The 17,573-nt window shown below is 46.5% G+C and overlaps 2 protein-coding genes across 2 annotated transcripts; one reads left to right on the top strand and one right to left on the bottom strand.

Moving 5' to 3' along the window:
* Positions 1-706: 706 nt before the first annotated feature.
* LOC146171566 (uncharacterized) lies at positions 707-4,895 on the bottom strand. The gene is made up of 3 exons (XM_084586449.1): positions 3,156-4,895; positions 853-2,855; positions 707-725 (listed from the first exon to the last, which is right to left on the bottom strand). The coding sequence occupies exons 1-3, from the start codon at positions 4,893-4,895 to the stop codon at positions 707-709; spliced, it is 3,762 nt and encodes a 1,253-aa protein (XP_084442575.1).
* Positions 4,896-14,388: 9,493 nt separating this feature from the next.
* LOC146171565 (uncharacterized) lies at positions 14,389-15,363 on the top strand. The gene has a single exon (XM_084586398.1). It carries the CDS (start codon positions 14,436-14,438, stop codon positions 15,288-15,290), a length of 855 nt encoding a protein of 284 aa, XP_084442524.1. The 5' UTR covers positions 14,389-14,435; the 3' UTR covers positions 15,291-15,363.
* Positions 15,364-17,573: the final 2,210 nt, after the last annotated feature.

Raw genomic sequence — 17,573 nt, 5'->3', positions numbered from 1 at the left:
CGTAGAAACAACACGCACAAGTGCACACGCAGGAAGGGGCACGTAGGCCCCGCAACTTCCACACTGCATGGCCGCCATGTTGCGGATGAAAAAACGTAAGGAACAACCAAAACAACCAAAAGCGGATGCACGTACGCCAACAACTTCGGCACTGCTAGGGGTCACTTTGCAAAACAAGCTGGAGGACACCCCCGCTCGCGCACTGCGAGGGGATTTGTCTAACTGCACGGGAACTACCCCGCGACGAGAACGCGCACGTACGCATGCTCTTGACATTACCGACAAGGCAGAGGCAAACAGAATACACTGAAATATATCAATCAACTCTTCTAGAATACTACATATTATTAATTGCCATATTATGAAATATAAATGCGGCCACTTTTGTGACACGGCCCCCCACTTTCAGAATATTATAGGATAATATTCTAAAAACAAACAAAACGTGGCACGCAGGCCGATACAACTCATGGACATGCACTATACAATAAGTAACACATAACAAAAATAAAGTTCAGGTACATAGAGGAACATAACCATTAATCCATAATGCATTCAAAATCATATGAACCCTACAGTCGGCTAAGGTAGTCCGCCCCGACGTTCTGACTACCCTTAATGTGTTGCACGCGGAAACTATACTCCTGGAGGAGCAAGCTCCAGCGCAGAACTCGGCTGTTCAGTTGCCTACTCTTCTGTATATATGCTAGCGGCTGATGATCGGTCTGCACAAGAAATTCGACACCATATAGATAAGTCGAGAACTTTTGGACGCCCGAGACCAAAGCGAGACACTCTCGTTCAATCGTGCTGTAGGCGACCTCCCTAGCGAGCAACTTTCGGCTCGCATACGCGACAGGGTGCAGCGTTCCCTTGTATGGCTGCAGGAGCACAGCGCCTAAGCTAGTGTCGTAAGCGTCGGTGCGCAGAACGAAGGACTCGTTCAAGTTCGGCAGCCGCAAAATAGGGGGATTGGATACACAATGTTTGAGCTGGCGGAAGGCTTCCTCATGTATGGGTTCCCACTTCACTGCATTACTTCCGCCCTTCCGGGTCAGCTGGGTGAGGGGTGCGCTTATCTCCGCATAGTTGGGTATAAACTCTCTGTAATAGCCGGTCAATCCCAAGAAAGCTCGCACCTGGCGCTTGGTCCTTGGTGGCTCGGCCGCTTGTACTTTATCTAGAGTTTTTCCCAGGGGTGCCAGCTTGCCTGCTCCGATTCGGTGACCGAGGAAATCAATTTCCGTCATCCCGAGTTCACACTTGCTGGGTCGCACTGTAAGCCCGGCCGCTTCGATTCTTGCAAATAGCTGTTGCAGCGTAGCAACGTGTTCCTCCCAGGTTGCGCTGGCGACGAGTATGTCGTCGTAGTAGTGCCCTACTCCGTGAATGCCGCCTACCACCTTGCGCATCAGTTTGGCGAAAACTGCGGGCGCTGTCTTGATGCCGAACGGCATGAAGCGGAACTGGTAGAGTCCGGACGTAGTGGAAAAAGCCGTTTTAGCCTTGTCGTCGTGAGACAGCGGGATCTGCCAATATCCCTTCACGAAGTCCACCTTTGAAAAATATCTCTTGTCTCCCACTGTGGCAAAAACAGCATCGGCTCTAGGCATGGGCTCCGAGTCTCCGATCAGAACATCATTCAGCCTCCGAAAGTCGATACAGAGGCGATTACTTCCATCCGGCTTTTTCACCAGAAGTACGGGAGAGTTATATGGGGAGACTGACTTTTCAACAATTCCCAGCTTCTCCATTTCTTGCACTTCGCTCTCGATACCTTGCCGTGCTGCGAACGGTAGAGGATACTGTTTAACGTGAACGGGTGCGGTTGCCGTGAGCGGTAGACTGCATTCCATCCATTCTGTTTTGCCAGGGACATTGGAAAAAATAGCTGCGTGCCTCTCCATCGTGGATAAAAGGAGCTGTTTCTTCGCGGCATCGAGGTGCGGCGATAGCTTCACATCTGCTACTCCCTCCGTTTTTTCAAACTCTGGAACAGGCAGCTTACTGTCCTCCTCAGTTTCAGTCATGCTGCTGATCACCAGGCACTGTCTGTTGGCGGGTGCGTCTCCCCTCTCTTCGTATCTTTTCAGCATGTTTGCGTGAAAAATCTTTGACCCGCTTGCCGTGTCGATGACGTAATCGGCGTCCCCTTTCCTGGTGGTGACCTCGAATGGGCCCTTCCATTGCAGCAACAGCTTGTTGCTATTAGTTGGCAGCAGAACTAACACCTTGTGACCAGGTTCGAAGTTTCGGTCCTTCGCCTTGCGGTCATAGAACTTCCTGTAACGGGTTCCTGCCTTTTCAAGTTCTTCATGCGCCAAACGACATGTTTCTTCCAATCTGTTTCTGAGATCGAGTACATGCTCGTAAGTGGTCTTTGCCTCTTCATCTAAGCTCTCGTTCGTCCACACCTCCTTTAGGATGGCCAGTGGCCCACGCACGTGTCGACCGTACAGGAGCTCAAACGGCGAAAAACCGAGGCTGGATTGGGGAACCTCCCGGTAGGCAAAAAGAAGAGGGGCTAGGTACCGATCCCAGTCTTTCGGCTTCTCAGCGCACATTCGCTTCAGCATTAGCTTCAACGTGCCGTTGAATTTCTCCACCAGCCCGTTAGCCATGGGATGGTATGGAGTGGTGTGCAGCTGACGAATGGAGAGCAATCGTGCCACTTCCTTCATCAATTCTGAGGTGAAGTTTGTGCCACGATCGCTGAGTACCTCGTGAGGGACACCGAATCGCGAAAACATCGCCACCAGAGCTTCGGCAACACGCTCAGATTCTATGCTTGGCAAGGCCACTGCATCCGGGTAACGTGTGGCATAGTCAATCAGTGTCAAGATGTACCTGTTGCCCTGTTTAGACGGGGGGTAGATTGGCCCGACGATATCAATGGCCACCCGTTAGAAGGGGGTGCCAATGACTGGTGTCTTCCCAAGGGGCACGCGTGGCACTCTCCCCTTCGGCGTGGTACGCTGACAGATATCGCATGATGCCACAAATCTCTTAACATCCGCCGTGATGCCAGGCCAGAAAAACTCTTCTAAAATCCGCTCTTTTGTTTTCTGAGCACCCAGATGTCCTGCCATTACGCTGTCATGCGCCATCTTCAGTACCGTTTCTCGGTGTCGTTCGGGAACGACTAGCTGTCGCACCTGCCGTCCGTCCTTCTCTGTGTAGCATCGGTACAAAAGGCCGCCTTCCTTCTTGAACAAGATGCCACTCTCCCCATCTCGACACTTTAAATTCTTGCCAATTTGTGTGAAGCATGAGCGCAATGATTGATCCTTCTCTTGATCGGCCGCATAGCTTTCTCCATCCCCTAATTGCCTTTCCGCGTCCGGAGTGCAAAGTTTCTGGAACTTCTGAGGCCTCTTTGCGGCCTGAGCACGAGTCACTACGGCAGCGGTGGTTTCAACGACCAGATCTGTTTCAATAGTAGTATTTTTGACTATTTCAACGGGATCATCAGGAGCCCTGGCACCTTCTATATTACCCAGGATGAGGTCATATATTGGATCCTGCATGCACAGGGCTACAAGATTTCCGCTGTAATAAGGGGTCTGGACCTGCACCTGCGCTTCTGGGAGCATCTTGACTGTTCCGTCGACGAGGTATACGGGATTACTCGTCCCCGTTAGCTGGTCCTCAGCTACCAAATCTCTCCGGATAATCACGGTGTTGCAACCGGTGTCACGCAACACAGTGATTGTTTTCCCGTCCAAACTTCCCGCAACCACGGGCAACCCTTCTACTAAAAACTTGTGTCGCGCCGTTCGCACCGCGCTGACAACGGGAATACGGCTACCATTCCTCAGCTGAACGTATCCGTCGCAGATATTTTCTTCTACTTCCCTCGGAGGGGAATACACACAGGCTGCCTGGGTTTTGTCAGGCACCCCTTGCCGACACACATTCGCTCTATGCCCTCTTCGGCCACATTTGAAGCAGTGGGGGATATGGTTGGCAGAGTCGCTGCTCCGGCAGTGCGCGGCATTGTGTCCCGCCCGGCCGCAGAGATAACATCTCAACGCTCCCCTCTCGACGGCCTTCCTTTCGGCGCCTCCTGCTTTGTTCGCTTCCTCCTGGCTTTCTTTCCTTCCCCTCGCTAAGTTGACACCGCCTTGCGCGTCCAGGAATTGATCAGCGAGGTTGATCATGTCTTGCAATTTTTCTGCCTTCCGTTCTTTTAAGTACAACGACATGCTGGCGTGACAACTGCTCAGAAATTGCTCCTTAATAAACAGCTCACGCAGCGACTTGTACTCTAGGGGGATTTCGGACAGCTCCACCCAGCGGTCTAAGTAATGGCTTAGACGCGCTGCATATTGTGCGGCTGTCTCGCCGTCGGCTGGTTTGCCACCCCGGAATTTGTCACGGAAGCCCTCGACCGTAAATCTGAAACGCTTCAAGAGCGCCGCCTTCACCTTCTTGTAATCGGAGGCGTCTTCCGGCGTGAGTCGCCCGAAAACGTTCAGCGCCTCCCCGCTTAGGCATGTGCTTAATGCCGTCGCCCATTGATCCTCAGGCCACTTCTCGCTACGGGCTATGCCCTCAAACCGCCTGATGTAAGCATCTAGGTCGTCCTTCTTCTCGTCAAATGAAACAAGCAACCTGCTGGGGTTAAGTCGGAAACTGGGTTCCGCTACTACGTCGCGACCATCAGCCCTTACTACGGAATCATCTCCCGCCTGGCGAAGCTCTAATCTTAGCTGAAGAAGCCTGGCTTCGAGTTCACCAGCCTCTTTTGCTGCCGCGCGTTCCTGTTCCGCGGTTTGTCTAGCGAGAGACCTTTCCTCCCTCTGCCTAGCTTGCTCATCCTCTATCCATTTTCTCAGTTCCACTCCTGAGAGACCTAACTGTCCACCTATGGATACTAATTTTTCTAGATCCATGTCACAAGTGCATAAAAACTACCAAAAAACCGAAAACTATCTATCAGCAATGCACACTTCTCAAATGTCCCCCTTCGAGATCACTTCATGGTTCGAGGCTCGGTCTCCTTCCACAACGCTTACTTGTTACGTCAAAGTCCTGTCGCGGACGCCAGAACTTGTCACGGCTCCGGAAGGGGTGCAAAACACCTTCTCGAACCGAGGCAAAGGTAGTTGGAACTTTGACGCCCAGCGTTAGCCGGTTATGTTCAGCGTTGCGAATGAGAACAGAGCCACGAAGTCAATGATGGAAAAACAACTATATATTCTCAGTATTATACACAGGATGATACGACGAAAGCATTTACAAGCATTTAAAACAACACAGTTAAGGTAGCATACAAAAAAAACTAGCAATTACAAATACATCAGTCAAAATTCTCACTATCAAGATACATGCAAATTGAACACAGATGTTTAAAACAAGATAAGACGAGCGTAGAGAAAGTTCAGAAGAAACTAGGAAACGGGCATATTGTCCGACGAGCGCGGCGGCACTCCACTCACAAAGACGACGCAGATGGGGAGCTCTCGAAGGCGATGGTCCTTCCGGAGCCCTGAGGCGAAGTCTTCGTGGTGCGATGCGGCGGCGGTTCGGAGAGCCCGGAGTGCTTGGAGACGAGAGGCGCACTGCCGTTGGGTTGGGGTCGGCTTCTTTTCTAGCCTTCGGTTGACAATGCGTAAGACACGCCCACACAACAGTTCCCTCCCCAAGTCAGGGCCCGTAGAAACAACACGCACAAGTGCACACGCAGGAAGGGGCACGTAGGCCCCGCAACTTCCACACTGCATGGCCGCCATGTTGCGGATGAAAAAACGTAAGGAACAACCAAAACAACCAAAAGCGGATGCACGTACGCCAACAACTTCGGCACTGCTAGGGGTCACTTTGCAAAACAAGCTGGAGGACACCCCCGCTCGCGCACTGCGAGGGGATTTGTCTAACTGCACGGGAACTACCCCGCGACGAGAACGCGCACGTACGCATGCTCTTGACATTACCGACAAGGCAGAGGCAAACAGAATACACTGAAATATATCAATCAACTCTTCTAGAATACTACATATTATTAATTGCCATATTATGAAATATAAATGCGGCCACTTTTGTGACACTGCTACATCGCCCGAAACCGGCGGGAGCACGGCCGGTCTCGAGGGAGAGCGCGTTTCTCTCTTCTCTTACGGCCTCTCCAATGGGGTCTGTTTCCACCGCCCGCCGCGCCTCGGTGGGGTCGCCACCGCCCCACTGCTGCTCCTCCGCTACCGCCGTTCACGCGCAAGGGAAACACGCGCTTGCTCTTCGCTCCGCCCGCATCGGTTGCAACCGGCAGGTCCTGATATTTCACCCCTTATGGCTTATAGGAAGAAGCCGTAATCAGCGTCTGATTTATCGTGTATGAGCAATAAAATAGTCAATAATGCCTTCGTCAGTGCTGTTGCGCACGGTCGAATGAAGTTTCGGTTGCACTTACATCAACACTTTTTTCCCCTAAATTTTTCACAAAACTATATGTACCATTTTATGCAGTGTGCCTTTGAAAGCTGTAAGCAGGTAGCGCGACCTGACGCTAGTGCATGGCAAACTGTTCAGTGGATATTCTGTCAACCGCTGCCGTTTTCGTTTAGATCAAAAGAGGCACTGACGAAAATTTATAGCACGTCTCAGATTCAGAGTAAGGAACAAAAATTTACGCATACAGTTAAAATTTCAGTTGTCTAGTGAAGTGGACTGTTCTAGCTTCGTTTAAAACAAATCAGTAGGTTGAAAGACAGCAGATGTATACGTAATCTCGCGACTGACGCACACGTAGACAGTCGTAGTCAGATTAATACAGTGATAAAAAAAACATTTAATCAAGGAAATGGGCATAAACAAATATGCATAATTGAAAAGAGCAGCAAGCAATAAAAAAATATGTCTTTCAAAGTTAACACATTGCACTCATTCATCAAAACGGTACATGCGGCTAGAAAATTAAAGTCTCAAAATCTTTCTGGACGGTTTGTGCACATAAGGAGCTGGCCTTTCGTTCCTGTCTGTCACTTTCTTAGCATAATTGACAAGAAGGATTATGAGAAATTTCTCACATATTAAAGAAGCGGACCTTATAGCATGGCTATTGTCAATGCCTTCCAGGCAACTCAGCAAAGGTGAGTTCTCAAGTGCTGGCTGGATTAAGATTTGAAGGACTTTAAGGACATTTGTGTGTGGTAGGTGCACGACAGATTTTTCAAAAAAAAAGACACAACCTTGTCCAAGAGGGCTACAAACTCTGGTTTTGGATAATGCAGTCCGTTAGAATCTTGTCCTCGCAGAATAGTGTACATGTGGCTGCTTCTTTCGCTGGTTTCAAGAAGGATAGCACAAGCGTCACACCCGAAGTCACTGATTAACTTTACAATTAATGTATCCAGCGACGTAAGCTAAACCAGAATACGTGACAGTGGGTAATGGGATGACAAGAGATACCATCACTTCTTTCAGTTCCTCGGTTACTGATTGCAGCAGAGCTGAAATGATTTCGTCGTTGTCGACACTAGGTGTCTAGGCGCGCAATACAGCGCGACATACAACTCCTATAGTCACCTCGATCTGAATAAATAGCACAGAGAAAAGCTTTTATATTCATTATTGAGGAGTGTCCCTTGAGTAACAGTGGCGAATGTGTATTAAGCAAAGCATTCTACCAAAATAATGGGGCAGCGATTGCTCTCTAAGGCAGGCATTACTGCACAGATAGTTCCAAGGAACTATTAGTTGTAACACATACTAGAAAAAGAAAGAAAATATTGCTAATTAGGGCTTGAAATAGATTTCCTGTTTTTTCATGAAATAATCATGATATCATGTAAACATTTCATTAAACCAACGTTTATTTGCAAAATTAAATTAATGTTTATAATACAACATAAAACGTTTGCTGGCCTATAAATTATAGCAAAATTGAAAACAAAACTTAAAGCGTTTACTCTGACGTTATACTAATACTTTATGTCATGTAAGCATTGTGCAACTTACATTACAGTTTTAAAAAATTATTTTCATCTTCGGTGTTACCTCGATGATTTCTCATCTAGCGCTGAAAGACGGTTTTGCCATTGTTGCTGTTATGTTTGCCTTGAATTAAGAAGCTTCGATGTGATCACTGCTCATTCACTTTTTTTATTCATCTTCTTGTACAGGCTTGGGAAAAAATTCAGATTAAAATGAACAAAAGTAGATACCATGCCGCAATACATGTCATATGCTTGTCGAGCGTTTGCTGAGCGACAGTGTTTTTTAATATAAAGACTCCATTCACGTGTGTAGCACGCTGACAGGATGCCGCTGCAGCATCTACCTTTTGTAATCGTTCATTTAGGGGCTGCACTCACCACGAAACCCGCGGGCGACAGCGCGAAACCAGGCAAATGCCACCCGCCGCCACTGAAGCCGATGCGGAGCGAACAGTGAGCAGGTCGCGCCCCTTGCGGCGGCGGAGAGCGTGACTCAAGGAGAAAAGTTCCCATTGTTCACGCGGCGATTGAGAAGGCCGTAAGAAAGAGCGCGCGCTCTCTCCCTCGAGACCGGCCGTGGCGGGAGGCGCCTACTTCCAGTCGCCACCGCCGCGGCGCCACCGTTCGGGGACAGTCGCGCGCGGAGAGCTGAGCATGGCTGCGCTTTGAGAGAGGCGTCGGCGTGGTAGAAGCCTTTTATTTTAAGGATATGAGAGCTCCGCTTCACACAATTTGGCAACAAGAATTAGTATATACTGTCATGTCTAGTGTGACCATGTCAGCACTTAGCGCTTGCTCGGCAAAGATGTTTCCTGGAGTGTACCCCTAAGAACTTATAGTGACGGTGGTTCAAGGCCACTCGATTGGAGAGCTCGCATTACCGTGATGGTGCATTCGGATCCAGTTGTTCGTCACATTAAATTGTGACCCGGCTGTGAACAATTCGAAGCTGTTCAGCTGCCATGGTAGCATAATGCATAACCACTTAATTAACTATGTCGCGAATTCTGTGTGTCATTTTCATACCATTTACTCATTCCTGCATACAGCTTTTATACACAAATTGATGTCAACCTGTTCTAAGCTGCCAGCGCAATCCAATAAAAAAATGTCCTACTATGAGCAACCTCTGTGAAAATGCGACATGTAACCAACCTTTCTATCTCATTGTGACAAATTTTACTGTGGAAATATGAAGATGTTTATTAGGTTAAATCTAGATGATAACCTAGGATCTCCTACTCACTTGGAGACCTTAAACTTTGTACGCCAGAACGCTATCCGTCGTGGCTTCCCGCATTTTGCATGATCGGACAAAGTAAGCGCGCTTGATAGAGCCGGTCTGCCTCAAGGTGCTACGTATATGCGCCGAAAGTTTTTATTACTTTTTTTATAGGCTGCTCGCAAACCCATACAATTTTGCTGGTTTGTAATTTTCAATGGAAGAACGCGCATCGAGTGTTGCTGTTGTGAAACTCTTAGCTGTGATCACGCGTCAGAGCGCAACTGCAGCCGAGATTCAGCGATCAGCCGAGTACACTTATTTAATGGCCACACAAAAAAAAGGAAGAACATTACCACTCGCAGACGGAAAACCTTTCTTGAGAGAGGTTTATGCCATAGCCATAAACATCGCTCCACTGTTGAGTTGACATTTCCAGCCCAGCTCGCTATCAGTGGGGGCAGCAACTTAACGATATCTTGCATAGCGCCTTAGCATGGGCACGATCATTGTTTTTATAAATTAGCTGCAGGTACTGTGTACAATGAGAAAACAATGATGAAACCAAAAGTTTACACAGCTTGCTACTTCACCTGACCTCTTCAGACTTCATCATCCTGTTAATGAAGGTGCTCGTAAGCTGACAAAGCTTGATTACTTTGCGGGGTATACATCAAGCCTCCATTGTCCTTGGTTTTCATTAACCTATAACTGGTCCAGTTGACTATATTTCCTGCAACAGGCTCTTGCTCGACTGACATGTCGCCTCAAAACCATTACCAAATATCGCATAAATTAAGCAACAACCTGGTAGTGATAAACAAAACTTGGGGTTCTTAAGTCTTAAGTTCTTGAGCAGAATTGTAGGATATCTTTACAGAATTTCTTATTTGGTACCCGTTTGATTAAAAATTTCAATTTATTATGCTCTTTTTTTTTATTCCAAACTAACATGCTGTATTCTCATATGGGGAACCACAACTTCTACAAATATTATTAAGTTGCTTGTTTTCCAAACAAAAGCCCTTCGAGCTATTGAAGGTTATTACGGTATACCGCGCGACTTGCGTACAGAACCCTTATTTAAAAAATATGCCATATTAGCCGCTAATCATATTTACTACTTTCGTCCTCTGCAGTAAATTCACCATAATAGGCTGTATACTACTCTACCTGATAGATCTAAAGTAACGTATGATCTGCGGACACGAAAAAAACTTGTACCCATTACTCGAACCAACTATGGAAAACAGAAATTAACTTTTCAGGTGCCATCCCTAATCAACAACACACCAAATGTGGAATTTTCATTGGCGCCTTGGATATTTAAAAGGAGCTTAAAACAATATTTAAATGGATATCCCCTATAATTTCAATGGCGGTAGTAACTGTATTTTTCTCATATGCAATCTTTTTTACATAAATATTTTTTGGTATGAAATTTATGTTATTGAGTGCGTGGTCTGTTGATTTGAATATCCATTGAATACTGCATGTACCTTTTATATATCGTATGTAAGTGTTGCATAATGTTTTTTTCTTATATACACTAGAGGTGTGTGCTGTTGTCTGTTTTGGGAGCCAAGGCCCAGTCAGGCCTTTTGCCTTGGCCTTTCTTGTAAAAGAAAGAAATAAACTCCGAGCCTCGTTAGAGTGCCCGCACTTTGCTACCTGCTTATTCACCGTATCCCGTAATTGCTGCCTCTGTCGCATATCATTAGAATGCATCCTTAAGCCACCGCATTATATGAAATAGCCCCCTACACATAGCTATATAAAGCCCCTCTTTACCGAAGCCGTACGAACGTGCCCTATTGGACTGTAGTGTGCCTGTCTTGGGATCTAAGGGTCCCGCTTTCAATAATTCCCATTTCACCCTTACATCTTATTGACTCTCTCTGGTTTGGCAGCTCCTGCCACATTGAACATGTCATGTGTTCTCATTGCGCCAAAGGTGTCTGGCCGTATCATCAACTAAAGTGCCTCTTACCAGAGAGGTTTTTTTCCGACTTTCCGCCGACAGAGCGAGCGCCGGCTTTTCTGTGGAACGTGGCTTTTCATTCTATCGCATCGGCTCAAACAGTCTCAACAGTATAAACAAACGTTGTATACACAGGCTCCTTTACTTGCAAGGCCACTCAGACTAGCGCGGCAAAATTTAGAACAAATTGCATGCTTATATAAAAAAAAAACCTTCGTAGCTTTTTCTGATATGTCCTCGCAACATAACCTGCGAGAAAAGCTCCTGGTGCTACCTCATCGTGTTCATCTGCTTCACAACACATCGTTAAAAATACTAGCCCACTGGCCAGCTCCCTGGTAACTAAATAGGTTAAACAACGTGACGGGAACACAAGAAAAGAGGACGACACAACTAGCGTGGTTGTGCCGTCTTCTCCTGTGTTCCCGTCACGTTGTTTGCACGATTAACCGATAAATAATCACCAACAAGTCCAATCTGCTTACCCTTGTAGCAAATTCAATGGCAGCTGATAGGGTATTATGCTTCATCATCTGAACGTTTTAACCTCAGCGCCGCTTTCACTTCAGAGGAAGCGAGTGCATTTCCACCCCTCGCTGCTGTCTTTGCCTGAAGCGAGCTCAGCAGATAAAATTAGAGGGTCTCTTAGATGTCTCTTGAGTGCAGGACGGCGAAAGCCTACCCTTCTCCTATCATTTGCCTCTCATCGTTTGCCACAGTTGGTAATTTCAAGTCGTCGTTTGATATATTGGTCGTTTCTCAGTCATGATGAGAATGCCTGCGTAGTCATTGTAGCCCTTATCACTCATAACTAAGCAGGTTACTCGTTTAGAATCAGCAGTGGTCATTACATGTCATCGTTTTACATATTGGTCATTTCGTAGTCATTAACAGTAACGATGAGTCGTGCCTAGCTATTATAGTCATTACCACACATCGCTAAGCACTTTTACTCATTTCTAATCAATTGCGGTCATTACATGTCGTAGTTTGATATACTGGTCATTACAAATCATTTTAGTCATTATTAACCATTATTAGTCATTAGCATTAATCATTACCTCTATCAATGTCTATTTATAACTTTTATTGATTACTTATCACCATCAATCATTTTCATTCTTAATCTCCCTCCTTGCCCGTCCGCTTTTGCGACTGGCACACCAGTGCACAGAGGCGACGCACAGGTAACAGGCACAGCTTCTGCGCATAGATTTTCGCTCCGTGAGCCTAGAGCGGCTTTCGCCTTAAAAACCAAACGTATCCAGTCTCAACATTAACGTGCTTGCGCACGCGCGCACAAAAAACGCGAGGCGAACGCGCCCAGAAAGGAAGCAAACCGCGCGCTCAGAGCCGGCGACCCCGGCGGCGACGTGTCCCCGAACAGTGGCGCCCTCAGCAGAAATGGCGGGCGGTACTGTAAACTCTCCAAGGACGCGCTTGCCCATTGACGCCGGCGCGACGTAGCAGGCCGCATCCAGTGCGCTTCCATCGAGCGGCCGTGGAAGAGCGCACGCTCTTCCTCGAGACTGGCCGTGGCGTATAAAAGGCAGCGGCTGATTCCGCTGCGAGAGAGACTTCTAGACATTGCCGAGACTACGCCAGACACCTGCTTTGTGAGCGTGTCTGTTTTCTTTCCGGGCCTGCTTCTCTGCCCGTTCCTACGTGATGTTGAATTAAACGTTGGTTTTGTTAGTCGACGCCTCGTCTTTGCCGGGACCGCTGTGGTCTTCCGCCGAGCATGGAGCCAACGCTTCCGATGGGGCCGCAAACCGCCTATAACAACGTGCTCGGAACAGTCTCCGCTGGACAGGCCACCGTTCGAAACGGACCCTGGCAACGTTTAACGCTAGAACCCTAGCTAGCAAAGCTAGTTTAGCAGTGCTGTTACAGGAACTATAGGGTATGGAATGGGATGTCACAGGGCGTAGTGAGGTTAGGAGGCCGAATGAGGCATATACGGTACTGAAGAACGGGCATGTACTCTGCTATCGAGGTTTACCGGAGAGGCGACAACTTGCAGTAGGTTTCCTTGTCAATAAGCATATAGCTAGTAATATAGATGAATTCTATAGCATTAAAGAGAGGGTAGCAGGCATCGTAATTAAGCTTAATAAGCGGTATAAACTGAAGGTTGTACAAACCTACGCACTTACATGTAGTCATGATGGCCAGCCAGTTGATAGCTTCTACGAAAATGTAGAATCGGCAATGCGGAGAGGAAGTACGCAGTACGTATATTGTAATAATGGGCGACTTGAATGCCAAGGTAGGAAAACATCAGGCAGTGGGTGACTATGGCATTGGCTCTAGGAATAGCATGGAGGAGTCGCTAGTTGACTTCACAGAACGCTATAACTTAAGACTCATGAATACCTTCTTCAGCAAAGTGAAGAATTAGAAGCGAACATGAAAAATCCCTAACGGAGAGGCTAACAATGAAATTGACTTCATACTGTGTTCTAGCCCCGCCATTCTGCAGGATGTAGAGGTAATCGGGAAAGTGCGATGGGGTGACCACTGTATGGTAAGGTCTCGAATTAGTCTAAATCTGAAGAGGGAACAAAACAGATTAGTAAGAAAGAAGCCCATCAACAAATTAGCGGTGAGGGGGAGGGCAGAAGAGTTCAGGATCTCACTACAGAATAGATATTCAGCTCTAACCGTCGATGATGATCTTAGTGTAGAAGCGATGAACGATACCTTCATAGATATCATTACTGAGTGCGCTGTAGAAGTAGGCGGTAGGACAGTTAGAGATGATACCGGTAAGCTGTCTAAGGATACCAAAGATTTGATTAAAAAGGTAGGGACACAAAATGTTTGTGCTGTATTTTTGCGCTGTAAATCGGGCGTAGCGATTCTGTAATAGAGCATGGTGTTAGAATCCCAAAATTGCATTAAAGTATTTATTATCGCATTATTAGTATGGTGGGCTCGGCAGCTGTGCCACTGCGCGGACGAGTAACCCTCTTGTCTTCGCCATGCAGGTGCTCCTTCCTGTGTTCACACATGTGCTGTTGCCTGTTCTGGCTGCTGCCTGCGTTGACGTGCGGCCACGTTATCGTCATCACAACGGGAGTCATGAAGCTGATACCAATTCCGTAACAGCGGCTGACGTCACGTTTATCTGGATTTCGCCACCACCTGGCTCTGGGACAATCCGTTCGTCGTGGGAAATACAATCGCCGCAGACATCATGTTTTTCGCCACCTATAAAAGACCGCCCGTGGACGCGGCGCCTTGTGGGCTCGGCAGCTGTGCCACTGCGCGGACGAGTAACCCTCTTGTCTTCGCCATGCAGGTTAGAAAATCATACTCTCTTTTTGCAAAGAAATCGAGCAACTACTTCTTAATTCAGCTGCCGAGCCCGCAGTGTTGTACTTGTATTGTCGTTGAATGCTTTGCTGTTGTCCATTCGTTGCTTATGCAATCCGGTGACATAGAAACTAACCCTGGTCCTGACACTGCCGCCATACTTGCAGAACTACAGAAACTAACATGGGGCCAAAGCACGTTAATCTGCGAAGTAAAAGACCTCAGCAGCAGGTTAGTAGCGACAGACAAATCGATCACCGAATTAAGTAAGCGCATTACCGAATTAGAAACCCACTATCAGGACCTCGCATCACTTAATACAGAAGTTGAATCCATTAAGACTGATGCCGCCACGTCGACGAGCCAAATCAGTAACCTCGAATCCAGAGTAGACGATGCCGAAAACCGGTCGCGCCGTAACAACCTGCTATTTTATGGCTTACCTGATACTAGCTCAAAGGAAACGTCCTCTGAGTCTGAAGAACTGGTCACCCGCCTTTGCAGTGAAAATTTGGACATCACCATAGACCCAAAAGAAATAGAAAGAGCACATCGTCTTGGCCGTCACTCAAGTGAACGATGTCGACCCATTATCGTTAAATTCACTTTCCATAAGACAAAAGAATCCATCCTAAAAAACGCCCGGAAACTAAAAGACACCGACTACAGCATAGGAGAAGACTTTTCACATTCTGTCCGTAAGGCACGCAAACATTTACTACGTTTCGCGAAAGAAACATCTGATAAGTACGCACTGCGCTTTAAAACACTGTACATAGGCCCCGAGCAGTATATATTCGACGACTTGACGGAAACGGTAAAAGAAGTGCCATAGCAATCACACTCTGCTCGCTCTAAAGCAACTCCCCGACAGCACACCCCCCGAACTAATCTCACCTTATCTGCAGTATTTACTAACATACGAAGCTTTTTACCGAAACGGGAAATCGTATCTAGTCTTGTCTTATCAACCAACAGCACACTTCTCATTCTTACAGAAACGTGGTTAACAGACAATATCAGTGATACCGAAATTTTAGCTGCGCTGCCCAACTTTAAAGTTTACCGTAAAGACCGGGAAATAGCCCGTGGCGGTGGCGTGCTCATAGCCGTACATCAGCAGTTTTCAGCATCCTTAATCAATGTAGATTCTAACTTAGAGCTGCTATGGCTTCTCTGCCACGCTGCCCCCCGAACTGTGCTGGTAGGAGTCTGTTACAGGCCACCGCAAAATGATCCGGACTTTTCCTACAAACTAAACAATGTGCTGAGTGAACTGACATCATCGTATCCTAACGCAGATATTGTTCTTTTTGGTGATTTCAATTTTCCCACTATTGACTGGCGTAACTACACCTCCATGACAAATTCTTCAGAAGCAAAAAATTTTGTCGAGGTCTGTCTTAACTTCAACCTTACCCAGCTAATATTAGAGCCAACGCGCATTGCGCAGAATTCCGCCAACACTCTAGATATGATATTAACCAACAGCCCTGATAGCGCAACAAGTATTACATACCTAAGGGAAATAAGTGATCATAAAGTCATTCATGCTACCTTCAGTTTTACACCCATGCTTCGTCAAGTTTCCAGGAATACAATTAGTCTTTATGAAATAGGTGATTTTCAAGCAATAAATGAAGAACTAACTGCTTTTTTTACAACTTATGAAACCGATTTCCACACAAAGTCTCTTAACGAAAATTGGACGATCTTCAGGGACAAAGTTCACGAACTAACAAACAAGTACATTCCGGTAGCTAGTTTCCGTGCTAACCAGCAAAAACCGTGGTTTACTACGGCCCTGAAACGCCTGGAAAACAAGAAAAAGCGTCACTATCGGGCAGCAAAGCGGAACCCAAGCCAAGCATCATGGGAAAAGTACTACACTGCCGAAGCTGATTACCTTGCTGCTATCCGCAACGCAAAACACACCTTTTTCCACTCTGACTTGCCAAAAATACTAATACACAACCCTAAAAAATTCTGGCACGTAGTAAACCCGAAGGATACACGTACAATTATCCTTACTTACGATATGGGTCAAACCATCAGCGATTGTGAATGTGCTGACATTTTCAATAGAGCCTTTTCAACTGTTTTTGCGAAAGAGTGTGATTTACCTGCTAACGCCTTCGTAAGTTCCTTCACAGCGTCAACCATGGATCCAGTTTCTTTCTTCACAGATGGTATATCATCTCGTATCGAAAACATCAAGCTAACGTCATCAGCCGGGATCGATGAAATTAACTCGAAATTTCTGAAAAATACTAAGCACATTTCCGCGGCCTACTTATCACTATTGTACTCTCAGTCTCTCTCTTCAGGTAACATACCGCATGACTGGAAAGTGGGAAATGTCGTCCCAATCTTCAAGTCCGGTAACAAAAACTCGCCCTTAAATTATCGACCCATTTCCCTAACAAGCATTCCTTGTAAAATCATGGAGCATGTAATTTATTCTCAAGTCATGAACTTTCCCGATTCCAACAATTTCTTTCATTCATCACAACATGGCTTCCGTAAAAACCTTTCCTGTGAGACACAACTGGCTACATTTGTTCATGACTTACATGCCAACCTTGACTGCAACCAACAGATTGATGCTATTTTTTTAGATTACGCAAAAGCCTTTGACAAAGTACCACACCAGAGATTACTACTTAAGCTCTCTTACCTAAATATTCACCCTAGCATTCTAAACTGGATTAAGGAATTTTTAACAAATCGAACCCAATTAGTCATAGTTAATAACGAATTTTCTGATTACATTCCAGTTACCTCAGGCGTCCCTCAAGGATCAGTGCTCGGACCGTTATTATTCTTAATATACATTAATGACTTGCCCCTTCACGTATCATGTCACATTCGTATGTTCGCAGATGATTGCGTCATTTATCGTACTCTTCCCACCAAGAAGCTCTCCAGACTGACCTAACTAACGTTCAGAAATGGAGCGACCTGTGGATGATGACACTTAACCCTCAGAAATGCAAGATTGTATCCTTCACCCGTCGCACTAAACCATTTATTTTTTCGTAGAATATAGCTCAAATCCCAATAGAAGCAGTTAACTCGTTTAAGTACTTAGGAGTCACGCTATCTCATGATTTATCTT

The sequence above is a fragment of the Amblyomma maculatum genome, unplaced genomic scaffold (assembly GCF_055883805.1).
Source record: "Amblyomma maculatum isolate TAMU_Amacu unplaced genomic scaffold, ASM5588380v1 scaffold_19, whole genome shotgun sequence".
NCBI lineage: Eukaryota > Metazoa > Arthropoda > Arachnida > Ixodida > Ixodidae > Amblyomma > Amblyomma maculatum.
The sequence above is the reverse complement of the archived record's forward strand: the minus strand, read 5'-3'. Positions and strand labels throughout refer to the sequence as shown.

What these genes read in the sequence shown, in the direction of transcription:
- LOC146171566 (XM_084586449.1), bottom strand. Translation starts at nt 4,895, where the DNA reads ATGGATCTAGAAAAATTAGTATCCATAGGTGGACAGTTAGGTCTCTCA. An exon ending in CAGAGAAGGACGGACGGCAG is followed by an intron (nt 2,856 to 3,155) that starts GTGCGACAGCTA and finishes CCGTCTAAACAG; the next exon opens with GGCAACAGGTACATCTTGAC.
- LOC146171565 (XM_084586398.1), top strand. Translation starts at nt 14,436, where the DNA reads ATGCAGGTTAGAAAATCATACTCTCTTTTTGCAAAGAAATCGAGCAAC.